Source organism: Myotis yumanensis, unplaced genomic scaffold, assembly GCF_028538775.1.
Source record: "Myotis yumanensis isolate MYYU_CA2020_CCGP unplaced genomic scaffold, mMyoYum1.0.hap1 SCAF_2, whole genome shotgun sequence".
NCBI lineage: Eukaryota > Metazoa > Chordata > Mammalia > Chiroptera > Vespertilionidae > Myotis > Myotis yumanensis.
Window position 1 is genome coordinate 158,462,690 of NW_027223753.1, and position 19,623 is coordinate 158,482,312.

At 37.9% G+C, this 19,623-nt stretch overlaps 1 protein-coding gene and 1 long non-coding RNA gene across 8 annotated transcripts in view; one reads left to right on the top strand and one right to left on the bottom strand.

The window, feature by feature from the left end:
* The window catches only part of STXBP5L (syntaxin binding protein 5L), a 221,634-nt gene that overhangs the window by 148,668 nt on the left and 53,343 nt on the right, over positions 1 to 19,623 (top strand). For 5 of the 7 annotated variants that reach the window (XM_070406280.1, XM_070406286.1, XM_070406282.1 and 2 more), the window contains 2 exons: positions 12,267 to 12,332; positions 16,577 to 16,669. In XM_070406280.1, coding sequence (XP_070262381.1) covers positions 12,267 to 12,332; positions 16,577 to 16,669 — 159 coding nt within the window. The remainder of the gene's footprint in view (positions 1 to 12,266; positions 12,333 to 16,576; positions 16,670 to 19,623) is intronic. The other 2 variants (XM_070406284.1, XM_070406285.1) reach the window with 1 other exon arrangement.
* Positions 1 to 19,623, bottom strand: part of LOC139003884 (uncharacterized) — a 101,889-nt gene that overhangs the window by 39,217 nt on the left and 43,049 nt on the right. The window lies entirely within an intron of this gene.

Sequence of the window (19,623 nt, forward strand, 5' to 3'; positions counted from 1 at the left end):
GAAAAGGCCAGATCTAGAAATAAGATAATACAGGAAAGGAAAAAAAACATTGCTGGTAAAGGCAATTATATAAGAAATCCAGGGTTCAGTCACTTAAAAACCTAATATAAAAGTTAAAAGATAAAAATAATAAAATAATTATAACTACAGTAAATAGTAATGGATACACAAAGATATAAAATACAATGTCAAAAACAAAGTGAGGAGGGGGAAGTAAACTGTAGTTCCTTTAGGATACATTTGATATAAACACCTATCAGCTTCAAATAGACTATATATATATATATATATATATATATACTAGAGCCCCGGTGCACAAAAATTTGTGCACTCGGCTGGGGGGGAGGGGTCCCCCAGCCCTGCCTCTGCCCTCTCACAGTCTGGGACCCCTCAGGAGATAACGACCTGCTGGCTTAGGCCTGCTCCCGGGTGGCAGAGGGCAGGCCCAATCCCTAAGTGCAGCCCCTGGTCAGGCTCAGAGCAGGGCCGATTGGGGAGTTGGGGCACCGCCCCATCATGCACAGAGCAGGGCGGATCGGGAGGTTGCAATGCCACCCTCAGTCATGCTCAGGATAGACTGATTGGGGGGTTGGGGCACCTCCCCCTGTTACACTCAAGGCAGGGTCAATGGGGAGGTTGCGGCGCCACCCCCTGTCACGCACAGAGCAAGGTCGATCAGGGGGTTTGGGCGCTGCCCCCTGTCACTCACAGAGCAGGGCCAATCAGGGGGTTGAGGCGCTGCTCCCTGTCACTCACAGAGCAGGGCTGATAGGGGAGCTGGGGCACCGCCCCGTCACACACAGAGCAGGGCGGATCAAGGGGTTGGGGCGCTGCACCCTGTCACACTCAGGGCAGGGCCATTGGGGAGGTTATGGCTCTACCCTGTCACACTGTGAGAAGGCAGAGCAAGGCCCGTGGAGGGGGGTTGGGGCGCCACCCTCTATTACCCACAGAACAGGGCTGATCAGGGGGTGGGGCGCCACCACTGTCACACTCGGGGCAGGGCCGATGAAGAGGTTATGGCTCTACCCTGTCACACACAGAGCAGGGCCGATCAGGGGGTTGGTGCACTGCACCCTGTCACGCTGATCCCGGTGCCGGGAGCCTTGCTGCTCCGCTGATCAATATCCCACCAGATTTGTGTGCCTGGCTGGAGCAGCCTCCATGGGCTTTTCTACACTAGTGGCCTGCCTTGACTCACACTGCAGACTTTCCAGAAATCTATCAAGGTTTCACAAACCCCTAACAGGCAACATCTGGCCATGACATGTCCCCAACCCCTTGTTAAATAGCCCCACACCTGGCATAAGCAGTGGCCAGTCTCCATTGCATTGTAACTCCCATCAGAGGGCCCCAAACCTGGAATGAGTAGCAGTCAGTGTAGGCTTGGAATGGAGCTTCAACTAAAGGTAAAGGACACACCCCCAGCAGAAGTGGTGGCTGGGCTCAGCACATTGTGGTACCAATCAAAAGGTACCAAGCCCAGCACTAGTGGTAGCCAGCCTCAGTTCACAGCATAACCTCTTTCAAGCATCTCCAAGCGAAGCACTAACAGCATGTAACTGCAAAATCACTTTGTGGCGCCCACCAGGCAGTCCCAAGCCAGGCACAAATGGCATATTACCTTGGCCTGTACAGAGCTACTGGTCAAAAGCTCCAGAAGCAACACATCTGGGAGCCAGCTTCAGACCATGTCAGAGCACCAACCAACCAGCTACACAATAAATCCAAAGGGTAGACTTGACTGGTACCAGAGCCCCAATAAAATCACTCCTGCTTTGTGGGGTCAGCCACTGCACTATAGCTTATTTGATTAATTCACGCCAGATCTCACAAGAGAGTTAGCCTGAGGGCTAATCCAAGCTACTAATGTGCCAACAGCAATCAAGACAACTACAACAGGAGGGCACCCACAACCCATACAAGTACATTCCTGGAGCACTTAGCTCCAGTAGTAAATAGGGAGACTGCCCTACTAGGCCTTACAGGACTTCTACTATATGAGGCCACTCAGCCAAGATTAGGAGACATATCCTAGCTGGTTTGGCTCAGTGGATACAGCATGGGCCTGTGGACTGAAGGGTCTTGGGTTTGATTCTGGTCAAGGGCACATGCCTGGGTTGCAGGCTCAATCCCCAGTAGGGGGCGTGCAGGAGGCAGCCAATCAATGATTCTCTCTCATCATTGATGTTTCTATCTATTTCTCCCTCTCCCTTCCTCTCTGAAATCAATAAAAATATATATTTTTTAAAAGATTGGGAGACATAGTAAATCTATGTAATGCATAGAAACAAACACAGGGAGTCACCCAAAATGAGAGAAAGAAATATGTCAGAGGACAAAACAAAAAAACTAAATAAAACGGGGACAAGCAATCTACCAGATTAGAGTTAAAAAACTGCGTATAAGGATGCTCAAAGAACTTAGGAGAAGAATAGATAAACTCAGTGAGAATCTCAACAAAGAGTTAGTCATTAAAAGAAAGAACCAGTCAAAAATGAGAAATACATTAGAGGGAATGAATATCAGATGAAGTGGAGGATCGAATCAGCAAACTGGAAAAAATGTCTTACCCTTTGAGGCAGCACAGAGGGACTTGGAAAGTATTGGACAAAGCAAAGTAAAACAGAGAAAGACAAGTATCACGTGATCTCACTTATATGTGGAATCCAAAGAACAAAATAGATCCAGAAACATAGAAACATGGACGAGACTGATGCATTTCAGAGGGAAGGCAGAGGGTGGGGAGAGATTAATCAAAGAACTTACATGCATATATGCATAACCCATGGACACAATAGTGTGCTGAAGGCCTGAAGCGGGAACAGGGACAGGATAGAAGAGGTCAATGGGGACTAAAGGGACATCTATAATATTTCCAACAATAAAGATAATTTTTTTAAAAGATAGGGGAGAACACCCGATTGGAAGATGAAAAAGATGAAAGAATTTTTTTTAATGTATAGTTTAAGGGACCTCTGGGATAGCATCGACGCATCCCAACATTCACATCATACATATCCTAGAAAAAGACACAGCAAAAGATTGAAATCCTATTTGAAGAAATAATCACTGAAAACTTCCCTAACCTGGCAAAGGAAATAAACATACAAGTCCAGAAAGTGCAGTGAGTTCCAAATGAGATGAACCCAAAGAGGCCAAAACACATCATAATTAAAATGCCAACGTTTAAAGACAGGATTTTAAAAGTAGTAAGAAAAGCAGTGAGTTATGTACAAGGACCTCCCATTTGATTGTTAGATGACTTTTCAACAGCAAGTTTGCAGACCAGAAAGGAGTGACTTGAAATATTCAAAGTGATGAAAAGCAAACACCTACAACCAAGACTACTCTACACAGTAATGCTCTCATTAGAATCGAAAGAGAGATAAAGATTTCCAAGACAAGATAAAGCTAAAAGTGTTTATCACCACTAAACCAGTGTTACAAGAAATTTTAAAGGGATTTTTTTTTAAGGAGAAAAGATTTAAAAAATTTGAATAAGGAAATAGGACAAATTCTCGCTAACAAAGGCAAACACTTAAAGCAGTAGATTAACCAACTATAAAGTTATAATACAAAGGTTAAAAGGCAAAAGTAGGAAGACCGTGTATAATAACAACAAATTAGGGATAGACACAAGCATAGTAACTAAAGGGATGAACAAAAACATAGCATGGAGGGGGTGACTAAAAGTTGTAGTGATTTTAGAATGATTTAGAACTTAATTGACCATCAACTTAAAATAGACTGTTATAAACATAGTTTGGTATATATGTAATACATGGTAACCACAAACCAAACAATCCATGATATATTACTGAAATAAAGAGAAAGACATCCAAACATGCCACTGTAGAAAGTCAACATAGAAGAGAGCAAGAGAATAAGGAAAAGAAAAGAATTTAAAAATGATAAAACAATTATATTCCAGAAAATATACAGCTATCAGTAATTACTTTAAATGTAAGTAGACCAAATGCTCCAATCAAAGGACATAGGGTGGCTGAATGGATAAAAACCAAGACTCATGCTGTCTTTAAGAGACCCATTTTATGTAAAATGCACACAGATGAGTAAAGGGATGTAAAAAGATATTTTATGCCAATGGAAATGAAAAAAAAAAAAGGCTGGATTAGCAATATGTACATCAGACAAAATAGATTTTAAAACAATGGCTTCAACAAGAGACAAAGAACATTTCAAAATGATAAAGGGATCAATTCAACAAGAGGATATAACACTCATAAACATGTACACACCAAAATAGGATTATCCTGTATAATAAAGAGGTAATATGCCAATTGGCTGTCACATCCTTGCACAAGATGACCGCCCCATGTAAGCACAAGATGGCCAGCACGGAAGGGCAGTTGTGGGCGATCAGGCCAGCAGGGGAGGGCAGTTAGGGGTGACGGGGCTGGGAGGGGAGGGCAGTTAGGGCGGACTAGGCCTGCAGGGAAGGGAGAGCAGTTGGAGGGGGGGACCAAGCTGCAGGGGAGGGCAGTTAGGGGCGACCAGGCCAGCAGGGGAGGGCAGTTGAGAGGGAACCAGGTATGCAGGGGAGGGAAGTTAGGAGTGACTGGGCTGGCAGGGGAGGGAGGGAAGTTAGGGGCAACCAGGCTGGCAGGGGAGGGCAGTTGTGGGTTATCAGGACAGCAGAGGAGGGCAGTTGGGGGCAATCAGGCTGGCAGGGGAGCAGTTAAGCATTGATCAGGCCGGCAGGGGAGCGGTTAGGAGGCAATCAGGCTGGCAGGCAGGTGAGCAGTTAGGAGCCAGCATTCCTGGATTGTGAGAGGGATGTCCCCTGAGTGGTCCCAGATTGGAAAGGATGCAGGCTGGGTTGAGGGATAACCTCCCCCTGCACAAATTTTGTGCACTGGGCCTCTAGTTTATTGCTTTTTGAAGTCTGTCTGTATTATTATAAACATCTTAAATAACCTAACATTACACCTATAACAACAAAGCCCAAAATGAGTAAAAGGAAGGAAATAGTAAAGCTCAGAGCAAAAATAAACAAAATACAACTAAAAAATTAAAGGAATGAAAAAAATAATAGATCAATGAAACCAAGAGCTGGTTCTTTGGAAAGATAAAATTGATAAAACTTTAATTTTTTAACATATCTAATATTTTATGTATTTATTTATTTATTAGTATAAGACAACAATTTATTATCTTTTAGCGTTCTGTAAGTTGATTGGGATCAACTGGGTAGTTCTTTTTTAAACAAATATATTTTTTAAATTGATTTCAGGAAGAGGGAGAGAGAGAGAATTATCAATCAGCTGCCTCCTGTGTGCCCCTATTGGGGATCGAGTCTGCAACCCAGGTATGAGTCTTGATTGGGAATTGAACCAGTGACTTCCTGGTGCATGGGAAAATGCTCAACCAACTGAGGCACACCAGCTGAGCTGGGTGGTTCTTTTCTATTGAATTTATTGGAGTGACATTGGTTAATAAAATTATATAGGTTTCAGATGTACAATTCTATAATACTATGCCAACAAATTGGATAACCTGGAAGAAATGGATATATTCCTAGAAACATACAACATTCCAAGGCTGAATCAGGAAGAAACAGAAAATCTGAACAGAACTAAAAATGCTAATGATATTGAAAAAGTAATTTAAAAAACCCTCCTAAACAAATCAACCACAACAAAAAAGACTTCATCTTTCAAAGAACAATTAGTACCTATCTTTCTGAAACTTCCAGAAAATTAAAGTGAAGGAAAGGCTCCCAAACTCACTTTATAAGGCCAGCATTACCTTGATACCAAAAGCAGACAAAGACACTAAAAATAAGGAAATTATAGGCCAATATCCTTGATTAAAACACAGATGCAAAAATTTTTGACAACATATTAGCAAACAGAATTTAGCAATACATTAGAAAGATTATACACTATGATCAAGTGAGATTTATTCCCAAAATTCAAGACTGTTTCAATATCCGCAAATCAGTGTGATATACGACATAAAGTAGATGAAGGAGCCCTAACTGGTTTGGCTCAGTGGATAGAGCATCAGCCTGCGGACTGGAGGGTTCCAGGTTCAGTTCCGGTCAAGGGCATGTACCTTGGTTGTGGGCACATCCCCAGTAGGGGCTGTGCAGGGGGCAGCTGATTGATGTTTCTCTTTCACTGATATTTCTAACTCTCTATCCCTCTCCTTTCCTCTCTCTAAAATCAATAAAACATTTTTTTTTTTTAAAGAAAAAGATGAAGGATGCCTGGCTGTCATGGTTCACTGGTTGAGCATTGACCTATGAACCAGGAGGTCATGGTTTGATTCCTGGTCAGGGCATATTTCCAGATTAGGGGCTCAATCCCCAATGTGGGGCCTGCAGGAGGCAGCTGATCAATGATTCTCTTTCATCATTGATGTTTCTATCTCTTTCTCCCTCTTCTTCCTCTCTGAAAGCAATAAAAATATATATTTTAAAAAAATAAAGAAAATGAAGGGTAAAAATTATATGATCATATTAATCAATGTGGAAAAAGCACTTGCCAAAATACAACATCCATTTATATAATTTCTGAGCAAGGTGGGGATAGAGGGGACATAACTTATGGTCATAAAGACTATATATGACAACTTCATACTCAGTGGTGAAAAGCAGAAAGCTTTTTCTCTAAGATCAGGAATAAGACAAGGATGTCCACTTTCACAACTTTTTTCCCCACAAATATATTTTTATTGATTTCAGAGAGGAAGGGAGAGGAAGAGGGAGAGAGAGAAAAACATCAATGATGAGAGAGAATCATTGATCAGTTGCCTCCTGCCCGCCTCCTACTGGGGATCGAGCCAGCAACACAGACATGTGCCCTCAACCAGAATTGAACCTGGGGCCCTTCAGTCCCCAGGTCGATGCTCTATCCACTGAGCAAAACCGGCTAGGGCCACAACTTTTATTTAACATAATATTGGAAACCCTAGCCACAGCAGTCAAACAGGAAAATGAAATAAAAGTCATCCAAATTGGAAAAAGAAGTAAAACATTTATTTCTGCAAATGACATAATACTATATATAAAGAGAACTCTAATTTCCACCAAAAAAAAATATTAGAAGTAATAAATTCAGTATAGTAGCAGGGTACACAATTAATATTCAGAAAAGGGTTGCATTTTATTCATTAATAATGAACACAGAAATTAAGAAAACAATTTCATTTACAAAAGCTTCAAAAAGAATAAAATATCCAGAAATAAACTTAACAAGAAGGTGAAAAACCTGTACTTGGAAAACTATAGACATTGAAGAAAGGAAATGATGAAGATATAAACAAATAAAAGGCTATACCATACTAATGGATAGGAAGGTTTAATTTAGTTAAAATTTCTATACTACTAAAAGCAGTCTACAGATTCAGTGCAATCTCAATGATATTTTTCACAGAAATAGAACAAATAATCCTTAAATTTTATATGGAACTACAAAAGAGCCTGAAAAGTCAAAGCAGTCTTGAGAAAGAATAACAAAAATGGAATTATCATGCTATGTGATATCAAACTATACTATAAGGCTATAGTAATCAAAACAGCCTGGCAGCGGCATGAAAACAGACACATCCTATATAATAAAAGGCTAATATGCGAATTGTCCCCTCGACCGGGAGTTTGACCAGTGGGCGGGGCCTGCCAGCCAACTGCCCATGGCTCCTCCCTCGGCCGTCCCACCCCCGATTGGCCCCACCCACCCTAATCAGGGGTGGGGCTGGCCGGCACACCTCCCGCGGCCCCTCCCCTCAGCCAGCCAGGCCCTATTAGCCCCAATTGGGGCTGTCCGGCCAGATCTCACCCGTGAACAAATTCATGCACCAGGCCTCTAGTAGATTAATAGAACAGAACAGAGAACCCATAAATATACCCATGCTTATATGGTCAATTAATTTTTCACAAAGGAGGCAAGAATATACATTGGAGTAGAGACAGTCTCTGCAATAAATGGTGTTGGGAAAACTGGACAGACACATGCAAAAATGAAACTGGATCACTTTCTTACATCATATACAAGAAAAAATTCAAAATGGATTAAAGACTTAAATGCAAGACTTGAAACCATAAAACTCCTAGAAGAAAACATAGACAGTAAACTCTTTGACAACACACTTAACAATATATTTTTTGGCTATGTCTCAACAAATAAAAGAGAAGGGAACACTTTCTAACTCATTAGCCAATATTACCCTGATACCAAAACTAGATAAAGAAACTACTAAAAATGACAGTTACAGGGCAATATCTCTGATGAGCATAGATGCAAAAATTCTCAATGAGAAAGTAGCAAATCAAAGTTAACAGAACATTAAAAATATTATACAACATCAAGTGGGATTTATAACAGGGATGCAAGGAAGGTTCAATATCTGCAAAACAACGTGATACACCACATCAACAAAACTAAGGATAAAAATTGTGATAAACTTAATAGATGCAAAAAGGTATTTGACTAAATTCAACATCCATTTATGTATAAAACTATCAACAACTTGATTACAGAAGAAACTTACCTCAAAATGATAAAGGCTGGAGATCCAAGATGGCAGCAGAGTAGGTGGAAGTTATACTCGCCTCCTCCCAGGTCCAAACTGGAATTACAACTAAATTATAGAACCATCAATCTGAATAACCAACTGGAAACTAGCTGAAGAGAAGTCTTATAACCAAGAATTTCAGAAGCTTATCAAAACTGAAATTAGGAAAATTGCCACCTCCAAATGATAAAGGCTCACAGCTAACCTCATACTCAATGATGAAAACCTGAAAGCTTTTCCTCTAAGATCAGAAACAAGACAGAGATGCTCACTCACCACTATTATTCAATATAATATTGAAAGTAGTAGCTACAGCAATCAGAAAACAAAAGATATTCAAATTGGAAAGAAGTAAAATGTCACTATTTGCAGATGACATGATACTACCCTATATAATAAAAGCCTAATATGCAAATTGACTGAACAGTGGAATGATCGGTGGAACAACCGGTTGCTATGATGAGCAATGACCACCAGGGGGCAGACGTTCAACGCAGGACCTAGGCCAGCCATCGTGGGTGCCAGCGGAGGCCCCCTGATTGCCCTGCTGGTCGCCCCGCAGAGTGAGGTGACTGGAGGCAATGGTGAGGCAGTCAGGGGGCAGTGCCAAGGGAGGTGACCAGCAGTGGTGGCGGGTGGCTGGGCTGGTGAGTGGCTGGCGCCAGGCCAACCAAGGTGGGTGCCAGCGGGGGCCCCCAGTCACCCCACCAGGCACCCCACAGATCATGCCTGATCGCCATCCAGGCCAAGGGACCCGACCCATTCATGAATTTCGTGCACCGGGCCTCTAGTATATATAGAAAACCCTAAAGAACCCACCAAAAATTAAATACAATGAAGGAATTCACTCAAGTAGGAGGATACAAAATTAATATTCATAAATCCATTGCATTTTTATATACTAATGTATAATCAAAAGAAAATTAAGAATATCTCTTTTATAATTACACCAAAAAGAATAAAATATCTAGGAATAAATTTATCAAAGGAGGTAAGAGACCTGTACTCAGAAAACTATAAGACATTGAAAAAAGAAATTGAGAGTCTCGAGCTCTAGCTGGTAGCGAAACATATGCACTCCAGTTCTTCAGTACCAGCAGCTGCCATCAACACCATTTGATTCCTCTTGGCACATCTGTGCCACTCACCTGCCAAACACTCCACCGTCATAAACTTTTCGTATAAACTTTTTAAAGAGATGAGTGATAGAGCTAACCCTTATCTGTAAGTTTTGAATTTATATTGTTTCTTCCCGTGTACAAAACCATTTTTTTCCTACAAATAGTTGTGTGTGTGTGTGTGTGTGTGTGTGTGTGTGTGTGTGTGTGTGTTGGGATATAAAAGAAAGCAGAATGTTTTATCATAATTTTGCTTCAGCAGCTATGGGACAAATTAAAAGTTCTAAACTCTGGTGCCAAAAAAAAAAGAAAGAAAAGAAAGAAATTGAAAAGGACACAAATAAATGGAAGGATATACCTGGTTCATGGATTAGAAGGATTAATATTGTTAAAATGACCATAATACCAAAAGCAACCAACAGATTCAGTACAATCTCTACAAAAATTCCAGTGGCATTCTTCTCAGGACTAGAAGAAATAATCCTAAAATTTATATGGAATCACACAAACAAATAGCCAAAGCAGTGTTCAGAAAGAATAACAGAGATGGAGATATCACACTTTTTGATTTCAGACTATACTACAAAGCTATAATAATCAAAAAAGTATGGTACTGGCATAAAAATAGACACACAAATCACTGGAACTGAATAGAGAGACCAAAAGAAAACCTCCACCTGTGGGGCCAGTGAATCTATCACAAAGGAGACAAGAATATACAGTGGAGAAATAGTCTCCTTAATAAGTGGTGCTGGGGAAAGTGAAAAGATACATCCAAAAAATAATGAAACTGGACCACTCTCTTACACCATATATAAAAATAAACTCAAAATAGATTAAAGACTTAAATGTAAGACTTGAAACCATAAAACTCCTAGAGGAAAACAGAGGTAGAAAACCACTTGACCTCAGTTTTATTAATATCTTTTTAAATATATCCTCCTGAGCAAGAGAAACAAAAGCAAAAACAAAATGGGACTTCATCAAAATAAAAAGCTTCAGCACAGGAAGGACCCATATATCCAATAAAGGGTGAATATCCAAAAAAATATAAGGAACTCATTCATATGGCTAATAAACAATAGCAACAACAAAACCAATCTGATCAAAAAATGGGCAAGGACATGAAGAGACATTTCTTCAGAGAAGACCTACAGATGGCTGAAGGACATGAAAAAATACTCAATATCATTAATTATCAAGTAAATGCAAATCAAAATGAGAGATCACCTCAAACCTATTAGAATGGCTTTTAGAAAAAAAGTCAACAAATAAGTATTGGTGAGGGTGTGTGTGTGGTGGTGGGGGGGGGGGCGGGGCGGAACCCTTGTACATGTTGGTGAAACTGCAAATGGATACAGCCACTATGTAAAACATTATGAAGACTTCTCAAAATGTAAAAATAGATCCACTGTACAACCCAGCAATTCCACTCTGGGCATTTATCTGAAGGAAATAAAAACAATACCTTTAAAAGATATATGCATTCCTGTGTTCATTGCAGCATACTTACAATCCTATATAAAAAAGCCTAATATGCTAAGTGTCTGGTAGTCGGGTCATCTAGTCAACCAATCAAAGCATAATATGCTAATGATATGCTAAGGTCGCTCAACTGCTCGCTATGACGTGCACTGACCACGAGGGGGCAGATACTCTGACTGGTAGATTAGCTTGCTGCTGGGGTCCAGCCGATTGGGACTGAGCGAGACGGGCCTGACACACCCTGGAGCCCTCTCGCAATCCAGGAGCTCTCAGGGGATGTCTGACTGATGGCTTAGGCCCGCTCCCCACAGGGACATCCCTAGCACAGAGGCAGCTCCTGCATTGTGTGGGATTGGGCCGAAACCAGCTCTCCGATATCCCCCTTAGGGTCCCGGATTGCTAGAGGGTGCAGGCCAGGCCCAGGGACCCCACTGGTGCATAATCAGGGTCGGGGAGGGACATGGAAGGTTGGCCAGCTGGGGAGGGACCCCGAGTGCACAAATTTCATGCACCTAGGCCTCTAGTAGTTAACATATGGAAGCGACCTAGGTGTCCAGTGATAAATGAATGGATGAAGGTGTGGCATATATACAATGGAGTATTACTCAAAAATAAAAAAAGAAATCCTGCCATGTGTAACAATATGCATGGACCTAGAGGATATTATGCTAAGTGAAATAAGTCAGACAGAGAAAGACAGATACCACCTAATTTCATATATATGTTGAATTTTTAAAAAATTAAAACAAATGAAGAAACAAAACAAAATAGAAATAAAGAACAAATTAATGGTTGTTGCCAAAGGGGAGGATAGTAGAGGAATGGATGGAAAATGCAAAGGGGAATATAGTCAATAATAGTCTGATAAATTGGCACAGTGACAAATGATTACTAGACTTAATGTGGTGATCACATTGTAATTAAGATATATAAATGTCAACCACCTAAAACTAATATTTTATGCCAACTATATTTTAACTTAAAAAGATGAACACAAATGATCATAAATGAGCATAGAAAAGTAGTTTTCACAAGGAAAACTTTAAAACTTGTAGGAATTAAGAATTGTGTACAAAGTGTTAGCAAATTTTACCTTATATTTTTTTATCATTTTATTTTCAGGTTTAACTGAGCTGAATGACAGTCCAGTCCCCCTGGAACTTGAGCGCTGCAAGTCTCCCACTTCAGGTAAACATGAGTGGTATTTTTCAGGCTTCTGCTAACTCACTGTCATAATCTACTGCTTTATTTTCTGAATTCTTATAATGTAAGATTTGTTATTTTAGTAAAGTGGTAATTTAGTTTCTGTAATTAACCATAAGCAAATTTGATTCCAAAATTAAATAGAAATAAATGTTTGTAAAAATATTTTGGCTTCTTGAAAAATTAACATCAGAGATATTAGTGCAATACTTTTAAAGACATTTTAACCTGGCTGGTGTGACTTGCTGGTTGAGCATCGACCATGAGGTCATGGTTCAATTCCTGGTCAGGGCAAACGCCCTGGTTGCAGGCTCCATCCCCAGTAGGGGGTGTGCAGGAGACAGCTGATAGATGCTTCTCTCTCTTCATTGATGCTTCTATCTCTCTCTCCCTCTCCCTTCATCTCTTTGATAGTATAGGATTTTCAATTTTGTTTTTGTGGTTCTTTTTAAAGAATGTTATAGTTCTTCTTGGTCTTTTGTGTTAGCTTTTTGAAACAATTAGTTTGCACACAAACAAATATGTTGGATAGTGATTGTAATTTCATTGGATCTATAGATTAATTGTGCAAAATAAGCATTCGACAATATTGAATTTTCCACTTGGTATCTCTCCATTTATCTCTTCTTTACATTCTTTACATTCAGAAATATTTTTAGTCTTCTTTGTAGAGGTCTTGCACACCTTTCATTGGATTTAATCCTTTGTATTTAATTTTTTATATTGTAAATTTTAAAATTTATTTTTCTTATTTTTTTGGCTAGAATATAAAAATACAATTAATTTTTTCCACATTATTTTTAATGGCATTTTTAAAATATATTTCACAGAAGATTACAAGCATTCCACACACTAGGTTCACCTATGTATTCCTGCAATGAGTGAAACATTCCCTATAGGTAATGCATAGATTAGTCTATGACATAATATATAATCAATACATTTGTATCTCTCTTTTGTTTTTGCTCAATCCCTCCAGCCCTTAAGCCCCCCCACACCAGAGCTGTCTGCCTGCTCTCTCTGAGTCTTTCTCTATTTTGCGTGTTAGTTCAGTTTGTTCATTAAATTCCATATATGAATGAAATCATATGGTACTTGTCTTTCTCTAACTGGCTTATTATATTTAGCATAATGTTTTTTAGGTCCATCATAATTTTTATATATTAAATTTATATCCAGGAAACTTGATAAATTTATTTAACTCCAATAACTTGTAAATTCTTTTGAATTACCTATGCATCTGATTATACCCCCTGTTAAAATGACAGTTCTAGTTCTTCTTTCTAAAGGAAGAAATTAGCTAGAACCCCCAATACAATGTTGAATAGATATAGTGTTAGCAAGCACGTTTTCCTTATTCTCAATCTCAGGGATAAGTCTTACAGTATTTCATAATTATGGTAATTGCTGTGGTTTCTAGTTAGACATCCTGCTTTTAGCCCTCTCTGCCTATGATATTCCTTCTTTTTTTATTATTGATTTTTTAGAGGGAGAGAGAGAAACATCGATTTGTTGTTCCACTTATTTATGCATTCATTGATTGGTTCTTGTATGTGCCCTGACGGAAGATTGAACTCATAGCCTTGGTGTATTGAGACAATGCTACCAATTGATCTACCCGGCCAGGGTTGATGTTTCTTCTTTTATTAATGTTAGAGCAGTTCTGGAAACACCACCATCACATTTTTAATTTTTTTTTTGGGGGGGGGGTGGGCAGACTCAGAGGAATTTGCATGCAATCAACTAGATTGCTCCAAAGCAGAAAGATTTTGAATACATTTGAATTCTGTTAGTTGGGACAGCAATGATTGACTAATAAAATTAATTGATCATTTCAGTGGCTTGAGACTGGTTTGCTGGTCAGGTTCTGCTCTTCTTTCGTAGCAATTTTAAATTATAAATAATCCTAATTGAGGAATTAAGAGATTTTTTTCTTTTAAAAGCTTTTTAGTCATTATATATTATATTTGTTATAATATGTGAAGTATATTTTTCTGGGGAAAGTGCCAACAGAACTTAATTTATCTTATTTAATATTGAAAATAATCAATATTTGTTTGTGTCATTCATTTACCATAAAAAAGAAAAATAAGTAAGTGTGTATATGAAGGGGTCTTTTTAAGTCCACAAAGGCGAATGTGTCCAATACTGTTTCCAGAATACTATAGCAACACATACACATAAAACTACATTCTACAATCTCTTGCTATTGTTATAGGACTTACTGCATCCAATCTAGAATATCAGGAAAAACATGGGATAAATGCAGACTTTTTAGCCCAGTCTCATACAACTAAAGTATAACTATGAAAAAAGCAAATTTAAGACTTTAATAGTCGTTTACAAAACTCATGAAGCTTATCTCTAGAGGTAGAAAAGAATGAAAATATAAACAATTAAAATGTTTAAATGACTTATGAATGACAGACATCTTTCTCTCTCTCTCTCTCTCTCTCTCTCTCTCTCTCTATATATATATATATATATATATATACACACATATATATATAATTAAGAGAAACTAGAATATTTGTAATACATTCTAACTTTTGAAAAAAATAAGAAAAGCAGCATCCTAACAAGTCTCCTTGATTTATACACTAATAAACAGCTCATTAAGTCTGACTAATAATAATTTTGTTTGTTTCTGGGTATATATCCCCTTTTTATGCATACATAGTATTTAAGAGCCAAAAGTTTTCTTCCCTTGTTTCTTAATGAAGTGGTTCTGAAACTTAACTCTATGTCAGAATTTTGTACAGTTTGTTAAAACACAGATTGCTGAATGCCAGAGCTGGATTCCAATTCAGTAAGTCTAGAGTGGGGCCTGAGACTGCCTTTCTAACAAGTTCTAATGGTCTTTGAAACACTTGAGAACCATGGCTTTGTGAAATTTGTTTAAATATTATTTTTTAAGTAGTTATTTGACCTCTCAGTATCTATTTTGGGATCTCAGACCCTCATCCCTGTGCTAAAAACAGATTAAAACATTGACACACATATATCTGAGTAAGAGAGGTTGGAAATTACAGAAGCTGGAGACCAGTAATCATTTTATAACTCTTATTTTCTACATGGATCTCAAACTTCTTTTTAGCCCAATAAACTACAAGTAAAGTAGAGTGAGGTTTCGGACTATTAAATATATTCTTTAAAATAATGTGAGAGAACAGAGTAGGAATTAGGAGCTGAAAGAATCCCAGTGAGCCAACCAGAAAGTTGATGTTCTTAGCTTCCAGGAAAATGTAGTCATTTCATATTTAATTATTCACCAAACTATTCAACAAATATTTTTCAGCTTCTATACTTAGATAAGATGCTTTCCACTGAGAATAAACTAATGAACAAAATAAACACTCCATGCCAAATGGAACTGACAGTATATCTACAGAAACCAACATTAAACTAATAATTTTACAAATTGTTAGTTGTTTTTTCTTAAAACTGTAATCCTTCTTCTCTTACCAGGTAAGATTGTGGGCAGTTTGTTTACTACATAAACATACCTCTCAAAGGGGTGAGCAGGAGCTAACATTCAGCCCTTGGCAAAGAATTACAATCCCCTAGACTGGAAACAATACGTTTTTCTTTGGACAAAGAGTTGAAAGCTAATGAAGCCTTCAACTGTAGGGTTATGTCTGTTCACAGGTGTGAATTTTTCTACTTTGTCTTCCTTAAAGCTGTGCCTTTAAAAATCATTTGCTCAGATGAATATCTTTTTGTAGCTTGGCATTAGGTCCAAATACTGCTGCTACCGGTACAGCCACCCATCCTCATGACTCTCACCATCTACAATATACAGTAGACTCCTTATACTATCAAGTTCAAGTGAGGGTTAGGGTGATATTTGTCTTAATAAAATACATTTATTTAGGCATCTTTAATAAAGATATATTTATTAAAATATCATGGGGGCGAATGTCTCAAAATACTAATAAGGAAGTAACCAGGTCTGTTCTCAAATATGTTATAACTAGTTCTTAGAGCCTGTTCTGAATGCTCCTTCTGTGTGATTCTATACACCTGGAATTCCATTCTACCCTCCAAAGAAGAAATCTTCTTCCCTTTAAACAAGTCTTCTGTTGGGGCAGTACCAAAATACACAGATAAAGGCATAAAACAGAGACTCTTCTACATAGTTACCACAAAAGTTGCCTCTAAGGTAAAAATTCTTGGTTCAGTTGGACTAAGAAATTACATGCCAAAAGTTTTTTATTCCTTTTCTTTAGGACTTCCTACCAGAACTCCCGAGGCAGCACCTGGCTTTTATAGGAATGAAATACCAGCTGTGAGACAGAGGAATCAAGTACATCATTTGCCAGGTGAAAGTGAAAATCTCTTTCATAAACAAGTTATTCATACCACCACAATTTTCTAGACTTCACAATTTGTATCAAAAGCTTTATTCTTATTTGTTGTGCTGGAACACAGATCCCTCGTGGTGAATGAAGACAAATTTCCCCGAAGCAATGGTTAACACTGACTTCATGAATAGAAAGCAGAACTCTTAAGGGTTTTGTTAACAATTTTGAAATGTTCCATAGAATTTTGTTTTCTACTCTACACCTAAATTATTTTATCAGGCCTATAAGAAAATATGGAGGGGCCAACATAGAATCCGGGGGAAACTTAAGGGCCAAGAAATAAAGTGGTTTTATAAAAATTTTCTATAATTCTTCATAATAAAATTAAATATTTTCTATGATCAGAAACAACTATGATGATCATGGGAACTCCATGAAAGAACTGCCTCAAAAGAACAATGTTCTCTCAAAAATAGTGAGCAGAAAGTTAGGTCCTATAATCTGAATTTTATGTAGTTATTGGATATTTGATGGTGCTCATAGGGGCCAAATCACAAGCAAACTCAAGTTATGCAGCTTCCTTAATTAGGAAACTATTACAGAGTGGTTGTGACCAGATCTGCAACTTTAAAAACCATGAATTATCAATACTCTAAACTCTAAATAAATTCAGCAACCAAGAAACCTAAAGATAATTGAAATCAACAGTTTTCCAGACAGTAATTTTTCAGACAGTAGTTTCTTTTTTTCTTACATAATACAACAACTCTATGATATGCCTTTTTCTGAGGAGAATTCCTAGTTAGTTACATTTGGTTGTAAAGCCTATGATTTAAATTTTTCCTGTTTTTTATTAATAAAATGAAAATTATGAGTTACAAAAAAATAATCATAATTGAAATATGACATCCAAGAATTGAAAAGTGAGAAGCTGCTGAGTCATGAACAATATTTTGACAAATTCAAAATAACTTAAGAAATATATTTTGCATGAAACATTAGAAACATAGTTTACCATTTAAATTCCAGAAAAAACGAGATTTGAAAATAATTTTTAGTTTTTATAGTTCATAAAAATCAAATTATCACCCTAGCTGGTTTGACTCAGTGGATAGAGCATCAGCCTATGGACTGAAAGGTCCTGGGTTCGATTCCAGTCAAGGGCATGTGCCCGGTTTGTGGACTCAATCCACAGTAGGGGGCATGCAGGAGGCAGCTGATCAATGATTCTCTCTCATCATTGATGTTTCTATCTCTCTCCCTCTTCCTTCCTCTCTGAAATCAATAAAAATATATTTTAAAAAAATCAATTATCACCACTTTTTAAATTTATTAAGCCTTGTTTGCTAAAAATTGTAATCAACACTAGTATAGCACTTTAAAACAAACAAGGTATTTTTCATGTGTATTATTTAATACTACAGCAACCCTGTAACATTGGTATTATTCTCATTTTGTATGGATGGAGAAATTATGGCCAAGAAAAATCTATAACTTGACCAAGGTTACCCTATTAGTAAATAGCTTAGCCTGAACCAACCCAATTCTTCAGACTTCAAGGTCCTCTGACCCCAAATTATTTGATCTCTTATTTGCATCTTTAAAAAGTGTGTGGAAGAACCAAGTTCTCTCTGGGAGTTTATAGTTCAAGATAGACAAGAACAAAATATATTTTCATAATTATTTAACACTTGTTCATAATCATAACACTTTTTATATGATTCTTATAAAAAGTCACCAATTCATTAACATCTAGATAAAAATAATACATATTTTAAGGTAGCAATAAAAGTAGTCATGACATTAAACATTTTTATGCTGGGGCAAACTCTAAAAAAGGTACCTCTTTACCTGGCTATATCTTAGCCATGTCCAAAGAACAAAACAAAAAAAAAGGAAAATGGCAACAAAATTATAGGCATGTATACCTTTCAGGACTCCATCATGGCATAGTGACCCCAAAATGTGTGTGTGTGTGTGTGTATGCCTATTATACACCAGGTGTTTTTATCTTAGTTTCTGGCTTAGGGAACATAGAGACAAATGAAATTTATTACTATATTCCAATCGGTCAGTTAATCTATAAACTTTACAAACATTTTCATCTAAACAACTTTTAATTTAGTGTTAGATTTATTTTACGAAGATATCTAGGCCACACAAGTGGCATCTAAATCAGGAAGACCATGTTGCTTAGTGGAAAGGACATAGCTTCAGAATCAGAAATTTGACTTACCCTGCCACTTTCTACCATTCTAACTTTAGCCAAGTTTCTTAACACATTGTGGACCAGTAGTTTTATTGCTAGCTTTACCCAGTGGCCAGATAAATTTCTATTAAACAAGTACAAAAAACATTTTACATAGATGTTAAAGGCACGCCTTAAAATTAAATACCCATTGCATTTTGAAGTTATTTATTACATGTTCTTACAAGCTAATATCATTTTAAAGTATGATACTTTGTAAAACACTGTGTAATATGAAAACACAAGAATTCTCGTGATCCATCCGCAATGTGTTAACTGTGTGCTAGTGTCCAAAACATAGATTCTCAGTAACATATAGTAGTAGTTATTAAAAACACAATAATGAATATCTATGGCCCAAAGAGACTGAATTTGGTCTCCTTGACCATTTTAAATTTCCAACCATTAGTTATATTTTATTTATAATAAAGTAGAAATACTTCATTGGAAACCAAAAAGTCAATCCAGTTGTTTTTAATCAAGAAACAACTAATCAGCCCTAGCTGGTTTGGCTCAGTGGATAGAGTTTCCACCTGTGGACTGAAGGGTCCTGAGTTTGATGCTAGTCAAGGGCACATGCCCAGGTTTCGGGCTTGATCCCTAGTGGGGGGGCAGGGGGGAAGGAGCCGTGCAGGAGACAGCCGATCAATGACTCTCTCTCATCATTGATGTTTCTACCTCTCTCCCTCTCCCTTTCTCTCTGAAATTAATAAAAATATATATA